Source organism: Danio rerio, chromosome 7 (genome assembly GCF_049306965.1).
Source record: "Danio rerio strain Tuebingen ecotype United States chromosome 7, GRCz12tu, whole genome shotgun sequence".
Lineage (NCBI taxonomy): Eukaryota > Metazoa > Chordata > Actinopteri > Cypriniformes > Danionidae > Danio > Danio rerio.
This window is the reverse complement of record NC_133182.1, coordinates 40,758,280-40,781,074: the sequence shown is the minus strand read 5'-3', so window position 1 is coordinate 40,781,074 and position 22,795 is coordinate 40,758,280. Positions and strand designations below refer to the sequence as shown.

The following is a 22,795-nucleotide window of genomic DNA, read 5'->3' as shown; positions in this document are numbered from 1 at the left end:
AAAGAAAATATCCCCCACACCATTACACCACCACCACCAGCCTGAACTGTTGATAGTTTAATGTATATGTGGGCCACGTACTGTAAGTTTGGCCTAACTTGACCCACTTTTAAAATACATTTAAATGATTTTTGAGTAAAGAAAGGTTGCTTCAAGAAAAAGCATGGCCATAAAACGTAATGTTTCATGGGTTTATCAAATTCTTTGCAGTCTTGATATATCTGTTCCAGTTCAGGCCCAGTTATGGGTTATTAACTTGGCTGAGACTTGGTCCAGATATGGTCCATGTTTGGCCCTTGTATGAAAGCCAGACTTGGTCCAATCATGTATCGCAATTCACTGCGGCATGTGGGCCAAGCAAAAGCTGATTGTGTGGGCCAGATCTGGGCAAGAGAAGGTAGGATGAATCCATGCTTTCATGTTGTTGCTGCCAATTTCTGAGCCGACCATTCGAATGTCACAGCAGAAATCGAGACTCATCAGACCAGGCAACGTTTTTCCAATCATATATTGTCCAATTACGGTGAGCCTGTGTGAATTGATTCTCAGTTCCCTGTTCCTAGCTGACAGGAGTGGCACCCAGTGTAGTCGTGCGCTGCTGTAGCCCATCAACCTCAAGGTTGGACATGTTGTGTGTTTATAGATGCTCTTCTGCATACCTTGGTTATAATGAGTGGTTATTTATGTTTCGATCAGCTGGAACTAGTCTGGCCATTCTCCTCTGACCTCTGGCATCAACAAGATATGTGTGCCCATAGAACTGCCACTTAATGGATATTTTCTCTTTTTTGGACCATTCTCTGTAAACCTTAGAGATGGTTGTGCATGAAAAACCCAGTAGATCAGGAGTTTCTTAAATACTCAGACCAGTCTGTCTTGCACCAACAATCATGCCACGTCAAAAGTCACTTAAATCCTTCCTCATTCTGATGCTCAGTTTAAACTGCAGCAGATCGTCTTGACCATGTCTACATGCCTAAATTATCAAATGGAGAGGTGTACCGAATAAAGTGGCCGGTGAGTGTTAACTGTATCACTTTAATTCAACAAATAATATTGCCCCACTATCCTTGGCCAAAATGATATTTTTTCTGAATAGAAAAGTTTTGGAGCAATACGAGAGCAACCAAATTACCTACTATTTTTTAATTCCCTCTAGTATAAACCAACACAACACCCAATAAATATAACCCTAATTTTGCAGCAACCAAATTATTTTTTAGTTTTGGCCTTAAAATCACAGGCTTCTGGTTTTATTATTATTGTACACTTTGAAAAGTTTCAAAGCAACAGTGCCATTCAAATCCCCAAAGTGACAGTAGCAAGAAAAATATTTTTAACATGTAGTGGCTGGCTTTGGGTTAAGATGTTGCCAAGAAAACCAAGGATTCAATATAATGGCTAAATGTGCCAATCCAAGAAAGGAATTAGTTTATACTGTAGTCATGCAAAGAACTATATTGTCCATAGTCCAAATTACACTTCATTACCAAACTATCACAACAATGAGCAATAAGTTAGGGGCAACACGGTGGCTAAGTGGGTAGCGCTGTCGCCTCACAGCAAAAAGGTCCCTGGTTTGAGCCACGGCTGGGTCAGTAGGCATTTCTGTGTGGAGTTTGCATGTTCTCCTCGTGTTCACTTGGGTTTCTCTGGGTGCTCTGGAAGGGCATCCACTGCGTAATAACTTATGCTGGATAAGTTGGCAGTTAATTACACTGTGGTGACCCTTGATTAATAAAGGGACTAGGTCAAAAAGAAAATGAATGAATGTGCAGGTCCCTTAAAGTCCACTGATGTCACTAATAACCAGAGTTTCTGAGTTCTACATGTAGCCCCAATATACACACAGTAAATAAAACTGGTGTCAACATCAACCGTCAGAAATTTCACAGACATGTCTACCATAAATTCACATGCTAGACCTGAAACCACCAGGTGAATACTGACACATTCCTCCTACAATGCAAGCTCACAGTCCTATTGTGCTGCTGCTTTTGACCTTCTGTTACGAATCAATAATAATCTGATCATTCACCTGATTAGATTGAGGTGATCTTCACGGTAGCCTTTAATCTGTGTGGTTGTGATCTCCCTCACGTAAAGTGTACACAGCAAACCGATGTTCGATTTATCCGGCAGTGAAGCCCAACATTATAGTGCGGTATTGGCTGCGCAAAAGCTGAAAGCCACCATTAGGGGTAAAGTGGATATTTATTTGTGGCTCTGCGCAGTGGACACGAAGGCCACATTTGCTGGCCTTCTGTATAACAAATATTTGCGTTTCCATGGTGATCCTGACTTTGTCTCTTCCTTTCTATCTGGCTGATTAACACCTTCAAGGTCACTTCTAATGAAATCGCTGGAATGTATCAAATATTCCTTTGACACAAATTGACGTACATTTCAGTGTCTTCCACAGTGCAAACACAATGTATTTAACAATTCTGAGATTATAAGCAATAAAACATTCAAATGCAGTAGATTAATAACTTATTCATATTACAATTTGCATGATTATCAACCGCTCGACTAAAACAAAGCAGCGAAAGGAGGAGAATGAGTGAAAAGACAAATCAAATGTGAGTGCTTTTGTCTGGTTTGGTATTTCTTTCTTTCCTTTTTTCCCTTTTTAGAGTATTCCAGATTCTCCTGACTGTCTAATATCTGACACTCTTGCAACTCTGAGAAGATTCCTAATGAGTTGTAAGTGCGAACAGGGATTTTTACGGAAACCCCATTTACATATCACAACAGAAACACCAATATGTTTCTCCAGAGACTTCTCAAGTGCTGCGGTAAAACATCAGCTTACACACCAACCGTGGAGCTGTTATATTAACTGCTTTCTAGAAGCGTGAGCCTTTTTCAGCTTTCAATTTAAAAACTGGAGTACGGTATTTTAATAAAATTGGACAGATTTTGCACGACAACAACATATTTTCATTAACACTAAAACAAATGATAGCAGAACTATGTATAGTTGAAGTCAGAATTATTAGCCCTCTGAATAATTAGAGCCCCTGTTTATTTTTTCCCCAATTTCTGTTTAACGGAGAGAAGATTTCTTTAAAACATTTCTAAACATAATAGTTTTAATAACTTATTTCTAATAACTGATTTATTATCACTTTGCTATGATGGCAGTAAATAATATTTGACTAGATATTTTTCAAGACACTTTTATACAGTTTAACCTGACATATAAAGGCTTAACTAGGTTTATTAGGTTAACTAGGCAGGTTAGGGTAATTGGGCAAGTTATTGTATAACAATGGTTTGTTCTGTAGACTATCAAAAAAATATAGCTTAAAAAGGCTAATAATTTTGACATTAAAATGTTCATTAAAAAATTAAAACTGCTTTTATTCTACCCAAAAAGACTTTCTCCAGAAGAAAAAATATTATCAAACAAGCTGTGAAAATTTCCTTGCCCTGTTAAACATAATTTGGGAAATATTTAAAAATTAAAATAATAATAATAATAATAATAAAACAAAGGGGGGCTAATAATTCTGACTTCAACTGTATATTTACTTATTGTAGGTCAAATAGTGTGTACTTCAGAAAGTGCCACAACAATACTTCAGCTGGGTTTCATCTGAAATGTGGATGGATGCATATTTTATTTGACAATATGTGTGACAGAATGTCATGTATGTTGCATGTAGGATAACACAAACAGGCCAAGGCAGGCAAAGGTAGGTCTGGGGAAAAGACCAGCATCTGTGAACTTACTGGAGAAAGACTTTTCCTGTTTCTGCACCAGCGAGATGTGATTCGACAGCAGATCCCATCCCTGACATGTCACTGTATTATATGCTAATGTTTATTTCCACTGCATCAAATTCGGCTCCCTTGTTGGGTTGGGGGAGGGAGAGACGGGGCGAGAGAGAGAGTCAATGCAGGTTTTGCTCACATAGATATGAAAACACTCTCTCTTTTTCAGATGTGAGAATTTGATGAAAAACTAGCATGCATATGTACTCAAAAAAAAAAAAAAAAAGAGTTTGTGTGTGTTATGCATTTTTAAGGATTGAAATATTCTTTATTATTAATTACAACGTTTCATATTTCAGTTCATTAAGCACTTTGTCTTGTTTTTCCCTCCATTTGTTTCTTGCTATTGTACTTACGGTTAACTATCCCTTGTTACCTGCCAAGCTCCCATTCTACAAAAAGAATTTGCATTTAAATGGCCTACCTAGTTAAATTAAGGTGAAATAACTGAAAGTAAACAAGAAGACAAGGTTTATAAGGCTCTCACTAAGACTACTTCATGAAAACAAGCATGTAGACATGCTTAATTTTCTCCATAAAACACACACACACATACGCATGTGTCCATGCACACGCACACACACACATACATCAGGAAAAAAAAAAGAAAAAAAAAATCGCAGATGAGATTCCTGCCTGTCATAGATGATTTTCTGCTCCTTGCTGCATTATCTGTTGAAGTGGTGCTTGGAGAATTCGACTGCTAATGGCTGCATCCATGCATAAACAACCTGAAATAATTCCTGCCCCAATTTATTCACAAACTCAGTCAGATGTACCGTTTGACAGGATCTGCCTCCTGCTAATTTGAGAATAAAGTAGCCAACAGCAGCGGCTCATTCATGCACAACCCATCCCACTGCCTGCTCCTGTTGCCATCATAACACTCCATCTAAAACTTTTCCTCCAGCGCTTTATTGTTCATCAAACTACCACCTTTCCTCTCACACTTATCCTGTCTCTTTTCTTCCAGTATACTGACCTTCCCCAATAATCAACAATTTCTTGACGAGGGCTAGCAATGTACCGGTTGATGCCAGAGTATCCTGGAGATTCTGCTCTGCTCATAAGTGTCCAGCTCTGCCCCATCTGATAGCAATAATTACAGGCCAGTCTCTCTCTCTCAGTCACTTTTCATGTCATGGCCTATGAAACACATCAACTCCAGTAAATGTCAACCTTTCATGCTTAAAACAGCCTGCTTTGTATTTGCATTTCTTTTTTCTTTTTTGTGTGTCATGTTATCTAGTATCATACACTAAAGCTCTGACTTTCAAATAAATATGAAAGTGGCAATCTCAACTGCTGCACAGAATATTGTTTTAGAATCCACACAAAACAATGTTACTGCCCCTATATACATCTATAAATGAAAACACTTCAATATTGTTCCAAAAAACTATTGCACTTATATTTTATTTTGTTTTTCCATTTACATTTTTTTCTGCCTTACACTGAAAACACTTGATTGCTGTTCAGAAATAACACTAAAGCAACAAAAATAATACTAATTATGTATAATAATGTTAATATTAGTCAATGCATTTGTTAGTATCACAATATACAATGAACACGCAGCAATCTTGTATTTATTAATCTGGGTTACAGTTTTATTGTTTGGAATTCTTTCTTTCTTTCTTTCTTTCTTTCTTTCTTTCTTTCTTTCTTTCTTTCTTTCTTTCTTTCTTTCTTTCATCTGTCTGTCTGTCTGTCTGTCTGTCTGTCTGTCTGTCTGTCTGTCTGTCTCTCTGTCTGTCTGTCTGTCTGTCTGTCTGTCTGTCTGTCTGTCTGTCTGTCTGTCTGTCTGTCTGTCTGTCTGTCTGTCTGTCTATCTATCTATCTATCTATCTATCTATCTATCTATCTATCTATCTATCTATCTATCTATCTATCTATCTATACAGCTAGGAAACATTCTGTTTTAATTTTTCTCAAAACACTATTATTACACCAAAGGCATTTTGTTCTGTTTTTCATTGGAAAAAAAATCATCACATAAAACTAAACAGTATTTTCAGCAAATGCTTGCGACAGCACTTATTATTATTATTTTTACAATTACAAGGTTCAGGTCATCAACATAGTTAAAAGTATAACAAGAACAAAAAATGTATGTATTTACTGAACTAGGTTAATCATTTAAGAATATAACATTTCCTATTCTTTACTAATATTTAGTCCTAATAATTATTCATTCATTCATTCATTCATTCATTCATTCATTCATTCATTCATTCATTCATTCATTCATTCATTCATTCATTCATGCATTCATTTATTTATTTATTTATTTATTTATGCATGTGTTTATTTAGTTGTTTGTTTGTTTATTTATTCAACATTTTTATCTGGATTTTGTTTAATTAATTTATACACCATTATTTACTTCACTCATTCATTCATCCATTATTGTTTATTTATGTATTTATTTATTCATCAAATTAATTTTATTCATATATACATCTTAAAAGGTCAGACATAAATTTGTACAGTGCTCAGCATATATAAGTACACCCCTCACAAATCTTTTGAATTCATGTTTTTAATCTGAAGCCATTCAATGTTATATTTGTGCATATACATTAGATTGGTCGGTACTGAAGCCAAATCTGTTGCTTATCTAACAAAGTAACTTATGATAACGGTCCAAAAACTAGAACACCCAAATTTATATGCTACAGAAAAATATTAAATACAAATTTTAAAAAAAGAGTAAAAAACAAGAAAAGCAAAATAAATAAATAAATAAATAAATAAATGCAGTGGCGCAGTAGGTAGTGCTGTCGCCTCACAGCAAGAAGGTCACTGGGTCGAACCTTGGCTCAGTTGGCGCTTCTGTGTGGAGTTTGCATGTTCTCCCTGCCTTCGCGTGGGTTTTCTCCGGGTGCTCCGGTTTCCCCCACAGTCCAAAGACATGTGGTACAGGTGAATTGGGTAGGCTAAATTGTCCGTAGTGTATGAGTGTGTGTGATGTTTCCCAGAGATGGGTTGCGACTGGAAGGGCATCCGCTGCGTAAAAACTTGCTGGATAAGTTGGCGGTTCATTCCGCTGTGGTGACCCCTGATTAATAAAGGGACTAAGCCGACAAGAAAATGAAATAAATAAATAAATAAATAAATAATAATAAAAATGAAAAATTTGTTGAATTTGTGTTGAATTTAATTGTATTATCTCTCCATTTATAAATATGTTTGGTGACTAAAATATTATTTTAATAAATATTTCTGTTTAATAAATCTGTTTAGTTTAAATGCACCAACATACATTGCCTAAATTCACAGAAAAATGCTGTAAAAATATATAGTAGATAGAAATGTATAATAGATAATTGATATTTCAAGTTACAATCTAAAATGCTGGATTGCTTCAATCCAAATTAACAAAAATAGGGACAGACCAAACAAACATTTTGTAGTTGATTTTATTCCAGTGTTCAGAATGTATGCAGATGAGTGCATATTTAATTAAACAATTACTGATTTGCATATTTAAACAACATTATATAATGCAATCTTTTTTATTACTGAAAGGAGTCAGTTGGGGAAGTTTTTTTTTTTATGTATACCCTATTTACATCTAGTGTCTTGCCTTAACAAACAGAATCTTGACTGTTACTGCAAAATGATCATGTGATTTTGGGCAGACAAAATGCTTCAGTGGTTCTGGTTAAGGACGGACAGCTCTTTTTAAAGCTCTCCTTCATCACCTCTCTACACCTGGACATCTCCCACACCTCCACCAACCGGCAGCCAGAGACTGAGAGTTAAACCACAGGCCTGTGCAGCTGACAGAGAGCGTCGCCATGGAAACCCCTATCACAGCTGACGTGGGGTGGCAGAGTCACTGTCGCCATGACAACTGTGCCAACTGACACACAGGTGGTCGGGGGCGGGTGATACCACCAGGTGTTGTGTGCCCCCCGTGACCTCTGGCAGTGATAGAAACCGGAAGAAAGGTCAGGCCTTTCCTTTTGCCTTTTATAAGCTATGTATATCTCTTTCACGCTCACTCTCTCATATCCCGTGCTACCTGCTCTCCTTATTTCCCGTTTCCTTTTATTTTTCATCCTTTGTGTTTTTTACTCCCTCTCCCTCTTTCTCTTTCTCCCCCTCTCTCTCTCTCTCTCTGTCTTTTAATCAGGGAAGAAGCTATAAAGAGGTTCATCTTTTAACAGGAAGAACGATATGATATACTGGCCAGCAAATGAGTTCATTAAAACATTAATCAACACATTTATCAACTATCAACTGAAAAAAAGACTCCCTTTCCTTGCTTCCAGCTCACACTTTTTTTCTTGTCTCTCTCATCCTGCTCTCCACCAGATTTCACATATCTAATATAAAGCTAAACTGACCACTTAAAATGTTTCTATGGATTTTCAATAGAGTGCTCTATTTTAACACTCTAAGTCTAAAGCGAGTGGTGCAAAAGTATTAAGAGCGTGTCTGAATCCACTTTTGTTAGTTTAAGGATGGATAAATACGCTTTGCGCCATGGTGCATGGTCTAACAGGTTTGTGCTTAATCTCTTAATGAGCTGTAGGGTGTGTTTTGAGCATAACATGCATTATCAAACCAATCAGAGTCTCATCTCGCATTCCCTTTAAGAGTCAGTTGCGTCTCGCCATGACGCATTTACTATTTACATGGTGGACTTTGTAAGAGGAAAAATTGAAAGCTTCACTAGCGAGAAAACAGTTAAACAGACCATCTGCAGCACGAGTATAAAGAATGAGACTCCTCCATTCAGCTTCTTTACTTTCTCTTTACTTTACTTTAACTTCCTATGATGAGTTCCCCAATTTTGACTCGCCGACAGTTTTTGAGAAATTGCAGACAAATGCCTGAAATGACAGGCAAATCGATGCTTGTGGATGTGACTGACAATCACAGTTCGAACTATCAAAGACGTGATCTGAGAGAATCGCAGATGAGTCACCGATACCTGAGCTGTTGGAGATTCAAATCATGTCCTGTGAAATGAGTTCTGACTGAAAATAACATCAGCAATCGCCTAGTCAATGAGAGAGCAGCCTTCACTTGTGTGTGTGTACCTGCAGCCCAGCGGGAGGTTGAGGGAGAAGTTAAAAACGCTCATTTTTGGTTTATTTGGACCCAAGAAATGGAGGAAAAACTAGTACAGGTTTGACAGGAGCACCCGTGTCTGTTTGATGTTTTATACAGAAAGTTAAAAAAGAAAGTTGAGGAGTAACTGCTAATTCCCTTCAAATCCAGGTGAGCAAATATGTACATTTTCTTCCCCAATAAAGTCTTCATTCTCGTTATGTAGTAAATAAAGATATACTATGTGTTTTTGGCTGTGAGACGTAGTTTGGACAAAGTTGTCGGTGATTTTTCCTATTGTTAAGTCATGCAATGTGAAAGACCCTGTCACCGATCCATCTTTCAGTGTAAACAAAGCAGCGACAAAACGCTATTCCAGATAGTCATGCAGTGTGAAAACATCTGTGACATGACTACTTTGAAAATCATGCAAACTGAACTTGGCATTACTTTACTCCTTTTTTTTTTTCGTGGATGAGGAAACGGTGTTGTACACACTGTACTGTAGACATCCATTAGCCTAAATTTAATTTAATTTGTTAAGTGCAAAGATTTGTTTCAAAATTTTTTCTAAATTCAGTTCTATGAATAAATGAACAGTAATTTTAAAGTGTAGTAAAAAAACTGAGTTATATCCAAACACACGTCCTATTTTTATGCCCCATATGTTGACGAATACGTCTCCAAAACCTGACCGGTGGACAAATCTAAACTTGTTTTTATAAAAAAAAATTATATATATATATATATATATATATATATATATATATATATATATATATTTATATATATATATATATATATATATATATATATATATCAAATTATATTAACATTGTACAAATGCAAATTGTCATAAATAAACTGAAAAAAGCCTTCTGACATGATCAAGTATTGGACGTATTGGTTTTTATATGTAGAAAATACTTCCTTTAATTTTTTCATGTGTAAAGATATTTGTTTATTGCTATACTTCCTGTGTTTATTAAGCGTTTGGACCTGCATAAGCTCACAACTAATGCGCTCTGCTCTTGTCAACGGCACTGTCCATTTCAGTTCCTCAAAAGAGCAATGTGCCAACAATGCACCTTAACACACCTCTTTTATAGCCCAGGACATCCATGAGGCCACAAAGTGGTGCAAATGGATTTGCTATTTAAACAATGTGGTGCAAAATGGGAAAGTTAGGATTGCGCTGATGTAAAAGAAGCAACAGATTGTACCAAACACGTCTTACGCCTTAATGCGCCTGGTGTATGATAGGGCCCTTATAGTTTTGTCATAAAATCTTGTTTTGCTTCACACTTCTTCTACATTTGAAATAAAAATGTTGTTTTCATTTTTTGACAATGTTAACAATGTTTTAATATATTTTGTGGAATAATCTTGATTTTCAATAACCACAAACATTTACTATTTTAACAAACTGTCATTTTCAGCTAAATTTGCTTTAAACAACATTATTGTTATTAAAAATTGGGAAGAGTTGTGATCATACCTTTTCAGGATAAAAACAAATATAAGAAATAAGTGCCTTCTGTCTCTCTGCCTCCGTTGTATTGGTTATGTGCGATCACAGAGGGAAAAATTTATATACCAAGCTGCAAATATCAAAACAGCAGCACTCTACATGCAGGAGTTATATGTGACATTCAGACTTCGCATCAAATAATCATGTCTTCATTTTAAATGTTGCATGTGCCCACATGGAGGGCTGACCTGTGGAAGGCCTATCGATCCTCCCTCCTTATCTCTCTGACATTTACTTACCTCAGTCTACATCTACAGTCACAGTCGCAAGCACTACTGTCATATCAGACCTCTGCCTAAGCATTTCTGTCATTACTTTAGCAGAAGCGTACGGAGAGAGATTTCAGTCATGCATGAGGTGAGAGGAATCCTATGACTTGATTGCCCCCCATGGGAAGGCTCTTTTCTTTTAATTTTCCTTTTCTTTCCTTTCCTTTCCTTTCCTTTCCTTTCCTTTCCTTTCCTTTCCTTTTTTCCTTTCCTTTCCTTTCCATTCTTTTTTGCTTGTGTCAATTTTAATTTGATTAAATTTTATTATTATTTTTTTTATTCTTTTTTATTATATATTTTTTTGCAATTTACACTATAGTATTCAGTATTTTAGGAGCTGCATCTAGAAAATACAATATATTTGTGCAGGCATAACAACTATACAACTAACTAACACAGTACATTCATAAACTCAAATAAAAATAAAAGAAGGAATGAGAATCCTGATGCACCTAAACCCTTTAACTGCAGTTTCTCTGCCCACCGAAGAAGCCCATGACTGCTGTGGGACAAATGTTTGACGCTTGGTTATCCTTGGTCCTCTGTTCCTCTTGCTGTACTGCACCAATGCAGCAGCTGCTTCATGTAAAAGATTACTAACAGTTTTTGCCATTTTACTTCTGTAATATATACATCAGTAACTCTCGCTGTCTCATCCATCAAAACCTTGATTCTGCCCTCGGCCAATCAAAACACTCAACGTCTCTTGAATACGCCCCTCCCACTGATTAGCATAAGCTTTGCATAAAGCAGGGGTCCCCAATCTCGGTCCAGAAGGGCCAGTGTCCCTGCAGAGTTTAGCTCCAACTTGCCTCAACATACCTGTCTGGGTGTTTCAAGTATACATAATAATAGCTTGATTAGCTTGTTCAGGTGTGTGTAATTAGGGTAGGAGCTAAATTCTGCAGGACACTGGCCCTCCAGGAACAAGTTTGGTGACCCCTGGCATACAGGTTGACGTTGAAAATGAAATTAAAAAATAAAAACTGAAATTAAAAAGTGTCAATAAAAGGAAAGCTTAAATTTACATTTTAACTTGAATTGTGTCACTATTATAGCGTGAACATTAACAATAAGCTTTGTTAAAATTGTGTTTGCATTTTTTTTTTCAATTTGGCTTTTCAATTTTTTTTTAGCCTTGACGCGGAAATGCAGTGAAAATTAAATGTTAAATTGGAAACTTCATTTTAATTATCGATTTGACAAGGACTTTTTCACAAGGAAAATGAAAATTATTTGATTCAATTTCATTTTCAGGTTTGGCAGCTATTTTACGAGTAATGTTTTATAATGTAATTGTTAATCTGGTTTTCATTTTATTTTCCTATGTTTATTTAATTTATTTAAAAGAATTGGCAGGATTTACCTTCCATATTTTAGAAGCTGCTTTTAGAAAATACAATATATTTGTACAGGCATAAAAAAAACATTACTATTCACAGCACATTTATTAACTCAATTAAAAACAAAAGATGTAATAAGAAACTTGATGCACCTATACCCTTTATCTGCCTGCTCTGCTAAATGGTTGACCATATTTTGACTGTTTTAAATAACGACTGTTACAGCAATTTAAAGAATGAATGTTTTAAATAATGCTGTACACACAGCAGTGTTGTTTACAAGAAAATTAAGCAAACATAATCCTGTTGCACTACTACACTTGTTTTTTTTTGTAAAATTAAACAAAACAAGAAAACATGTTAAATAAGAATTTAAAATATTTTATGGCATACTTTAAAAAATAAAGATGATTTAGTTTTCAAAAATGTTTTATTTTGATTATGTTTTTAAATATATTGGTCTTAGACTTTATATTTTCTGATTTTCATATACATGTTAATTCTGATGCCTTTTCCATAAACCAACAATCAACCATTTGGTAGAGGTTAATATTTTATATTTTAGGTAATATTTTAGGTTTTAGGTAATATTTAATATTTTAGGTATGTATTCCAATTTTATTTTATTGGTGGAGCAGTTAAATGACTAATCACATCATAGATGGAGACAGCAAATAATAAAAATAAATAAATAAATAAAAATAAACAAATAAATGATACTAATAATAAAGAATACACAAATAAATAAATGAATGAATAAATAAATAAATAAATAAAGGCACTTGCTAATATGACATGCTATTTCATAAATATGTATATTTCAATATCATGTTAATGCAAGATATGTCACCCAACACAAAACCAGTCACAAGTTCTATATGAAATCTTTTGAAAGATAAATACATAAGCTTTCCATTAATGTATGGTAGTAGTTTGGTAGTATAGGACAATATTTTAACAAGATCCAAAAATCACAATCTGTAATCTAGGTTTAATAAAATAAAATCTAAATACTGACAAAATCCTCTTTAAAGCTGTGCAAATTAAGTTGTTAGCCATGCATGTTCTTAATTACTGTTACAGCAGGACATTTACAAAGTTTCGTCATACTATTCATAAACATAATCTTTGCTTAATAATCAATTGATATTTGACATAAAAGAAAATATGACTATTTTGAACCATACAATGTATTTTTTGTTATTGCCAAACACAAGACTGGATTTGTGGTCCAATGTTGCATACTGTATGATTAATTGTTCCCGTTTTATGCACTTACTTTTGGCGAATGGAGATATAACAAAACAACAATAAAAAAGTAATAATTGACACTTTTTTTATTCAAAATATATAGTTATGTTTTGGCCACGGTAATTACGTAGTAAAATATTAAATATTCTGAGAGCCTCAATCTAAAGTACATACATCATCTTCTCTTTATGCTTTTCACAACCTGTGTCAATCCTCCTACTTACACACACATCTGCTCAGTGAAATGCACACAGCCAAATGCATGGCTCTACATGGCTTTTTATTTTATTCTGCACTATCTGATCATATTCACACAGCTGAGATAATTTTCCTTTCCCTTCCAGCTGAGAGTCTTGCGCCCCCGCCGACCCCTGCAGAGCAGTCGTGATTAAGGCTAATTACCAACAAAACGGGCCAACATGACAAACTTTAGACAGCGGCCCCGCACCCATGCTGCATGGTGAAAATGACTAGCAGAGGTGTGCGAGCAAAGAGAAGCAGAAAGAAAGGGTCTGTATTATCTTCAGTGCACTGTAATGAAAGCTCTTGGTTCAAACAGTTACTTCAGCACAAAAATGTTACGATTTGATTTAAAAAATGATCAATATGGATGCTAAACAGGACCAGCAGCTCAATCTCACCAATAAAGGGATAGTTCATCCATGAATGAAAATTCAGTCACACTTTACAATAAGGTTCATTAGTTAATGTTAAGTAATGCATTAACTAACATGAACTAACAATGAACAATACATTTACAACAGTATTTATTCATTTTAATAAACGTTAGTTAATGAAAATACAGTAGTTCATTGTTAGTTCATGTTAACTTAAGGTGCATTAACTAATGTTAACAAGCATGGACTTAAATGTTAATAATGCATTAGTAAATGTTCAATTATGATTAATAAATGCTGTACATGTGTTGTTCATGATTAGTTCATGTTAGTAAATGCATTAACTAATGAACCTTATTGTAAAGTGTTACCGAAAATTCTGTCAAATTTTACTCTGAACACAAAAGAAGATATTTTGAAGAAAGCTGGAAGCCTGTAACCATTGCTTTCCATAGTATTTGTTTTTCCTACCATAAAAGTCAATGGTTACTGGGTTTCAGCTTTCTTCAAAATATCTTCTTTTGTGTTGAACAGAATAAAGAACCTCACAAAAGTTTAGAACCACTTGAGGGCAAGTAAATGATTAGTAAATTGTAATTTTTGGGTGATCTATCCCTTTAATTTCCATCATATGTTTTCAATCAGCCCTGCTTTACGCACTCACAAACAGTTTGCAAACAACTTCTTAAATGAGCTCACACCAATAAAACATAAAAGCCATTTCACAACCCCGTCACATTCAAACAATAATGTTGATGACAGTTTTTACTACCAACCCAGCCGTTACAATGGATGAAAAGATAATAGATGCAGCCTGTTTCACGATGTATCCTCCTCTTTGCTTGTTTGTGGCAGACACACTGAGGTCTTATGGTCACATTTTCTATTGGAAAGCTCATTTAGACCAGGTTCATAAAGGCTGCCGGCACATCAATACCCTACTTGATTACATTCTCACCTCCGCTGAGAGGCCTCGATGAATATTTATCAATGTGAATGCACGCGCACCCTCCCCTTTCATCGCATCCGTCCACCGCCCCTCAAAACCTTCTTCACTTAATTTCTTTATGAATATTAAAGGCTGCATTATGTCAGCTCACAGACTGACAGCACTTGAGCTAATCCTGTTATTGTCTTAGCGAGATGGCTGCATCTCTTGCTTAATGTGTCAAAAAACATGCGTACCTTTATTTATTTATTTCACCCCTCTTTCTATTGTTGTGTTTGTCTTATGTTGGCATGGAGACAACCCTAAGTGGATCGGAAAACAATTTGTGGAGGTGGGAGGATGGGTTATCAAAGTGCTGCTTTCAATAGGAATATGCTTGACGTTAATTCTTGGCAAACAATCAATGGCTGGATTTTCATGTAATGGGAGCGTTGTGAAAAACAGTGCTAAGAAAGAAAACTTGAAAATTAAAAACATCCATCTCAGTGATTGTCCGAAGTCACAAAGAAAAAGCAACAACAACAAGAAAAGGGTCATGTTTGAAATGTTTTTTATAAACTGTATTCTAAGAAATAGCATTTTAAAGTGCTTCATACAATTCACTTACTGTTTTGTGCTCTGGTTAATTAAAATACAGCGTTTTATTCTAAATACTGTGGATGGATCTGCTTTATTTTGAATGTAAGAGAGTTTGAAAGTGTAAGGCTTTTAGCTTTTACTGGTTCTAGTTATTTTAGCTGCAAACTTCAATTTGCTATCAGAATTTATTATTATAATCATACTGTACATACACATAAATTTGTAGCACAAGTTCCATTTTCTTCACGTCATTTAGTAGTTTATTTACCTTGCTTTTCCTAATCTAGTTGGTTTATGACAAACGGTTTTCTGGTTTCCCATGTTAAATCACTTTGTTAAATGCATACATGTATAAAGAGTTAAGACTAAATCATATAATGTAAATACAATGGGTGTGATGGTAAACAAAAATCATGGTTTGGTAAGTACCTCAGTTTTAAGGTCCCAGTTCGATTATCACAGTAAACAGTGATTCTCTGAACAAACTGTGGCTTTGTCTTTAAAGTAAATACTATTAATAATAAAAGTGACAGGGTGGGGCAGTAGGTATTGCTGTCGCCTCTCAGCAAGAAGGTCATTGTTTCGAGCCTCAGTTGGTGTTTCTGTGTGGAGTTTGCATGTTCTCCCCACATTTGCGTGGGTTTCCTCCGGGTGCTCCGGTTTCCCCCACAGTCCAAAGACATGCGATACAGGTGAATTGGGTAGGTTAAATTGTCTGTAGTGTATGAGAGTGAATGAGTGTGTATGGATGTTTCCCAGAGATGGGTTGCAGCTGGAAAGACATCCGCTGCATAAAACATGTGCTATATAAGATGGCGGTTTATTCCACTGTGGCGATCACGATTTAATAAAGGGACTAAGTCGAAAAAAAACTGAATGAATAAATAATAATAAAACTCAGCTATAAAGGGAATAGGTGGGATGGTGGCATGATGGCTCACGGTTAGCATTGCCGCCTCACTGCAAGAAGGTCACCGGTCCCGGCTGGGCCAGTTGGCATTTCTGTCTGGGGTTTGCATGTTCTTCCCATGTTCGCATGTTTTCTCCGAATGCTCCCCCACAAGTCCAAAGACAAGGGCTAGATAAACTTGGTAGGCTAAATTGTCAGTAGTGTGTGTGTGTATGTTCTGGCCCTCCAGGTTTGGGGTTAAGCGTTGGGCTAACGACCCACCTCGTAAAAATGAGATTTTACGAAACACCAACATGGTGCGGTTAAATATCAACTTTGATATAAATGGCCGTAGGAGTAAGTGAGTATAAAGGGATAAGCGGTAAGGTGGCTAAGTTGTTATCACTGTCGCCTAACAGCAAGAAGTTTGCTGGTTTCAGGCCAGACTGGGCCACAGTTAAAAGACATGCGATTTAGGTAAATTGAATATACTAAACTGGCCTTAGTGTGTGAGTGTGTGTGAATGAGTGTGTATGTGTGTTTCCCACTGTTGGGTTGCATTTTGAAGGGCATTGACAGCATAAAACATATGCCAGAATAATTGGCGGTTCATTCCGCTGTTGTGACCTCTGATATAAAAACTAAGCCAAAAGGAAAAAGAATGAATGAATGAAGAGAGTGACTGTGAGACTATGAAATGTTACAATTAATTAAAGAGCCCAAAATATTGAAACTACATGCTCATAAGTCTTGGTATATGTTTTTCATTAATGCTGAATTACTGTATAATTACACAATTATGTTTCAACTTTAACTCATTGCTGAAATGTAATTCTTTACCCTGCGATTATCATCACTCATTTTTATGACAATTAGTTTTTATGATAATTAAGCCATCAATGACAGCTGCAGTAAAATGCAATGAACTTAAATAGTCTTATTAAGATAACCAGGTAAAATATGGTTTTATAAAACATTTCAAAATATTTTGTACTGATATTAGCTTGATAAATAGGAATTTTCCATAAAATCATCCAGAGAGATCTGGCGATGCTGCCTCAGTTCATTCATTAGGCAGTGCACAAAGGGCTCAACAGATCTACCACCAAAACAACACAGACTTAAGGGCAGATGGTCACTGGAAATGAGATCAAATGTCCCAGCAAAAGAACAGCCTCGTTTGCCCCGTGTTCCCTTTTAATGCTGAGAACAATGCAAGGATATACTCTCTGATTATTTCCACAAATAAAAGCAAAACAAGTTTGACAATTTTTCAATCTAAGATATTAAAGCAACCCTGTGGTAGATCCCTGCGCTGTACTGTTTATGTTTTAAATGGTTTCATGTTTCATGCAGAACAGCACTTTTAATCATTTCAGTTAAAGTATCCAGTGAAATTGCCAAACGTCTGCGTGTTAGGCAATAGTCTCTAAACATCTCTGTCCATGTATTTGATTGAGATAACTAATAACCATCTGTCCCCTTATCTCTCTCGCTCTCTCTCTCTTTCACTCTCTCTTTTCCCTCTGTCTGGCTGTTGTGTGGCCGTTTTGATTGACAGAGTATATCTGGCATGCTGCCTTTGCTACAGACAGCGAATTGAATCTGTGACAGAGAGAGATGCTTAGCTCTATTTAATGGCAATCACAGATATGTACACACATATTCACACTCACACGTGCGCACGCACACACACCATATATATGTATATGCGCTTTTATGATGCAACCCCCCCTATTTCGGGTGCAAGATGTGCACATCCTTTAAGGAGATAATATTATTGTTATTAAATGGAAAAATAAATGGCATTTAGGAATCAGGATACAGCTTTTGCAGTCCTTTTTTCTTTCTTTTTAATCTGGTCTAATAATTCACGGGAACAGAGAAGGTTAATAAAATAGTTATACCATGCAATTTTTGTAATAACATGCCTTTCTGAATATGCACCGTGATAATAGCATTATTTAAGAAAGTACCTTTTTAAGTACTTAAGAAACACATAAAAGTCATGAAGTGTGAATAAAACGACAATTCAGAAGCACAAGAGATTTTACATTCGATGTAACCTTTCATATGGAAGATAAGAGCTTTTCTGTTACATTCTAACATCAACGTTTTTGAAAATATGGTAACACTATAATAACTACACACTATGAATCATTTATTAAGCATTAGCAAATACAGTAGTTAACTCATTATCTGTTAAGCATCAATTCTACATTAACATATGCTAGCATGCAATGTTTAACTGCATATACAAATGCTCCATTCTTGACTTATAAGCACATATAAAATGTGCCTAATGATTGTAATTTCATACTTTGCTAGTTATTATTTTTTCATTACTAAATTACTTATAGGATCATTTACAAACCAGTTATGTGTGAGAAGTTGCTGGGTTTTAAAGATTATTCAGAATGCGTAAGTACTCATTTACTTAATAAACTATTTAACTATTAAATTATTATTAATTTAATAAACTATTCAAATTGACATTTATAATTCTTATTATTCAGGCATATACTAATAGTTGATTTGTATCCTAATAAATGCTTTATTAATTCAACTTCATACAGTTTTGTGTCCTTGTCTAGTAAGAACTTTATGTTTCATAAATCCCTTATAAATGACAAATAAAGGCTCAGTTATATTCTAAACAGGGAAAACAAGAGAAAATAAGCGACTTTATTTATTTCTGTTAACTTAAAGACACCCAAATGAAACTGTATCAAATGCAAAATAAAACTTTGCAATATTAACTAAAATAAAATCACTGTGCAGTTTAAACATCGCTAAATAACATTGTAATGTTGTATCATATTATAGTTAAATTATTATATTGTTGTTTTTTTATCCAATTATGTCACATTTTGACACTCCAGCAATGTTTAAACTTTACAGTAGTTTTACTTTTTAAATAAGATTGCAAAAATGTATTTCTCAATTTATACTGAGCCTTTAATTTTCATTTATAAGAGATTTATAAAGCATGAATAGTCTTCACTTTAGGTTACAAAACTGGATTGAGTTGAGTTATTAAAGTATTTATTAACATACAAATTAACTATTAGCATAAGCCTGAATAATAATATGTAAATGTTTATTTGATTAGTTTATTAATCATTTACTTACACATTCTGAATAATCTTAAATTAGCACCAACTATTCTTAAATACAAATGGTTTGTAAATAATATTATACTTAATTTAGTCATGAAAAATTAATCAGTAACAAAGTACAATGAATTCACTATTTGCTAATGTAACCTATAATGTTAGAATATTAGGCACTGCAATGTGGGGTGAACACTAAAAGGTGTTGCAAATCTACATTTAAATAACAAATGTGAAATAATGATGATAAGCCAAGGTTAAGTGCAGAGTGAGGCTAATGTCCACACAAACACATCCTCATTTTAACATCCATTTTAAAATAGAAACATCAGCAGGGTTCCACTTTAAATTAAGTGGCCTTAAAAACTAGGTACTTACATGCAAAAAATTAAGTACAGTGTTGTGATCATATTTGTACTGCACAAGCAGAGGTGGGATAGGGGTAACTTTAGGTTTGGTGGTATTGGTAGGTTTAAGAGTGGGATAAGGTGTAAGGGATGGGCCAATTATAAATGCAAATTGTTATAAATAAAAATTTACAGTGGGGAGAAAAGTATTCAATACTTTTCCTGTGAATAAGGAATTCAATACTATCTCAGTGTTTGTGTGTGTGTGTGTGTGTGGGGGGGGGTGTCTTAATGACATCTCTCATAATGAGAATGAACTCACATGCATTGCTTAGGTGTGAGTTTTTAGCAGACTTCAACAGAGTGTAAAAATCTTGATGGTTCTGTGGGTCTTGTCTATCAAATCTGATCTTTATTTTGTATTTTCTATTGGATTCAAGTCAGGTGATTGGCTGTGCAATTCTACAGCTTGATTTTCTTTCTCTGAAAGCATTTGAGAGTTTCCTGGTCTGTGTTTTGAATCATTCCACCTTTGTTTCATCTTCCTGTTAATGTAAATGTTGGACTGAAGCAGTTAATATTGATTTACACAGACAAAAGGCAGAGGGTTGCTGAATAACTACTGTGAGTACTGTGAGGAATGTTTTCTTTGCATATATGTATTTCTTTGGTTGTTATCAACATCCGGTGAACATTTCAAGTCAACAGTACCTTTAGAAATATGTTTTCTGAAAATGGTGACGTGTTGAATACTTATTTCCCCCACCATAATTACAGATCTAGATATATTAGGATATTTTAAAAATATAAATACGACATAAAAACATCTATGTACATATTAAGCACATTGTATACCAAAGATTATTACATCTAAGTACAAAGTAGCTTAAGCCACTTATTATAATGATGAACCTAGCAGTATATTTTCATCCACACTGCCAAATACAATAATTATAGCTTGCCTCTTTGAAACGATAGCTCACCTAAAAAAGGTAAATTTGCTCACTTTACTTGCCCTCAAGTGGTTTCAAACCTTTATGAGTTTCTTTCTCCTGTTAAAAACAAAATACTTTATTTTAAACAAAGCTGAAAACTGGTCTTCCATAGTAGGAAAAACAAATACTATGAACGTCTGGTTTCCAGCTTTCTTCCAAATGTCTTCTTTTGAATTTTCATTTTTGTGTGAACTATCCCTTTAAGTCACCTTTGTCTAATACATTTTAAATGCTATTGCCATTCAAAACTAAAATGTGAAATAAAAGTGTACAGACAACTATGACAGAAATTGGATAATTTAACAATCGAGGTGTTTACTCCTGTTTATTCTGTGCTTGAGATAGCAATAAACAAAATATTTCTAGTATGCTACTGTGTGAAAACGAGCTCCAGCATGATGACAGATTTGGTCATTATACCACAAAAGCAATGTAAAACGCAGTATTTTTGTCCAGGAATATATACACTACACCTTCCTTTTGGTCAGTATGGTCTCCGTTTTGATCACCCAGTGTTGAAATCTACTAATCTACCATAGCTTTCAAAACTCTCCCGAGTATAGCATGGATGCAAGGCTTAACCGTGGCAAAAGTTATGCATTATAAAAGGAAAATACACTAGTGTAAACAGCCTGAAAAGCTCTTTACTGCACTTGGCCATTACAAATGTACCACTAGCATGTCAAAGGACATTTACATAAACAGTATAAGGCCTCACAATTTAATGCTGATGGTTCCACTGCTAATCCATGAAATATCATTCTAGAGTCGGATATAAACACCATCTATGAAAGTATGCTCAGTTAAAGGACAGATTCTGCGAGTAAAATGCGTTCGGTAAGAGGTTGCACTCTGGGAAAGCAGGATGTCATCATTGGTGAGGGAGGGAAAGGAGAGAGAAAGAAGACTCCTTTCCTCTGACTTACATCACTCAGTCCAGCCTCAAGAATCCGCAGACCACTCTCCTTCTCCAGCTGTCCTTTTTGCTCAACTGTTAAAGAGAAAGAAGGAGGAAAATGTGAGAGCAGATCAGAGAGCAGAGCATGTCATCAGTGCTGATCTCTCTCTCTCTCTGTCTCTGTGTGTGTGTGTGTGTGTGTGTATGCCCTCATATGAACGAATACTGAAGAGTCTGCTGTATTTTAAAACACAGCACAGATTGTAAAACATAAGGCAGAAATATATTTGTTTGTGCTAATAAAATCAATATCTGAATATCAATTTAACTAGAACATTAACCCAAATATCCGCAAGGAACAATCAAAAGGAAACAGCGAGGATGTGCGCATGTTCTTTAGTATTGTTAGCAGTGTGAAAGGATTTTAGTGTATTTGGGGACTTCAGTGTATTGCTCCGGGGAGACAGACACCTTTACAAAAATACAGCAAGAAAGCAGCAGATGTTTGAGTCGGCAACCTGCAAGCACAGACATTTAGCCTACTGTGTGACTTTGGAGGTAAAAGAGCATTGTGTGACTGTTATGGATTTTGTCATATTTTCACATGATGGATTGGAATTGAGAATCCCATGTTTGTATGTGTAGAAAAAACATTGTTTTGGTAGCTTTTTTTGTGGCTTAGTCTTATCTGAGGATCACAGATATACTTTCTTTGATATCTTTTCAGATATTAAAGTAATATCAGCTTTGATGAAGTTGCACAATTAATCCTTCAGGACATTTATGTGGTTATATTTTGTTACAGCATATCAAGTGCTACATCTGCTGGCATGACTGAAACAGTAAAGAAGAATTATGTGTTATTTATTTATTTTGCTTTTTATATGCTGTTTATAGTGGCATCTCAAGCAATTCAAGTAATACTTATCTTATTTTTAGATAAGAGCAGGTACGGTTAATATATTTGAAATGTGTTGAGACTTTCGGGTTTATTCACTTCCACTAATATTTAGCTGTTATGAACAACCGGTTTTATGCTTCCTTGATACGCTGGAATTTTCTAATCATAATATTTTGTTTGGTTTGCAGGACAAAAGTTTGACACTTTAGTGGCATGTGTTATGTCTACTGATTTATCCAAAGCAGCATGAACAATGATTCAGAACTCGT

The 22,795-nt window shown here is 35.1% G+C and overlaps 1 protein-coding gene across 3 annotated transcripts in view; it reads right to left on the bottom strand.

The window, feature by feature from the left end:
* The window catches only part of ptprn2 (protein tyrosine phosphatase receptor type N2), a 283,469-nt gene that overhangs the window by 74,364 nt on the left and 186,310 nt on the right, over nt 1-22,795 (bottom strand). For all 3 annotated transcript variants that reach the window (NM_001128667.1, XM_021477405.3, XM_073906198.1), the window contains 1 exon segment: nt 21,654-21,718. In NM_001128667.1, the coding sequence (NP_001122139.1) occupies nt 21,654-21,718 (65 nt within the window).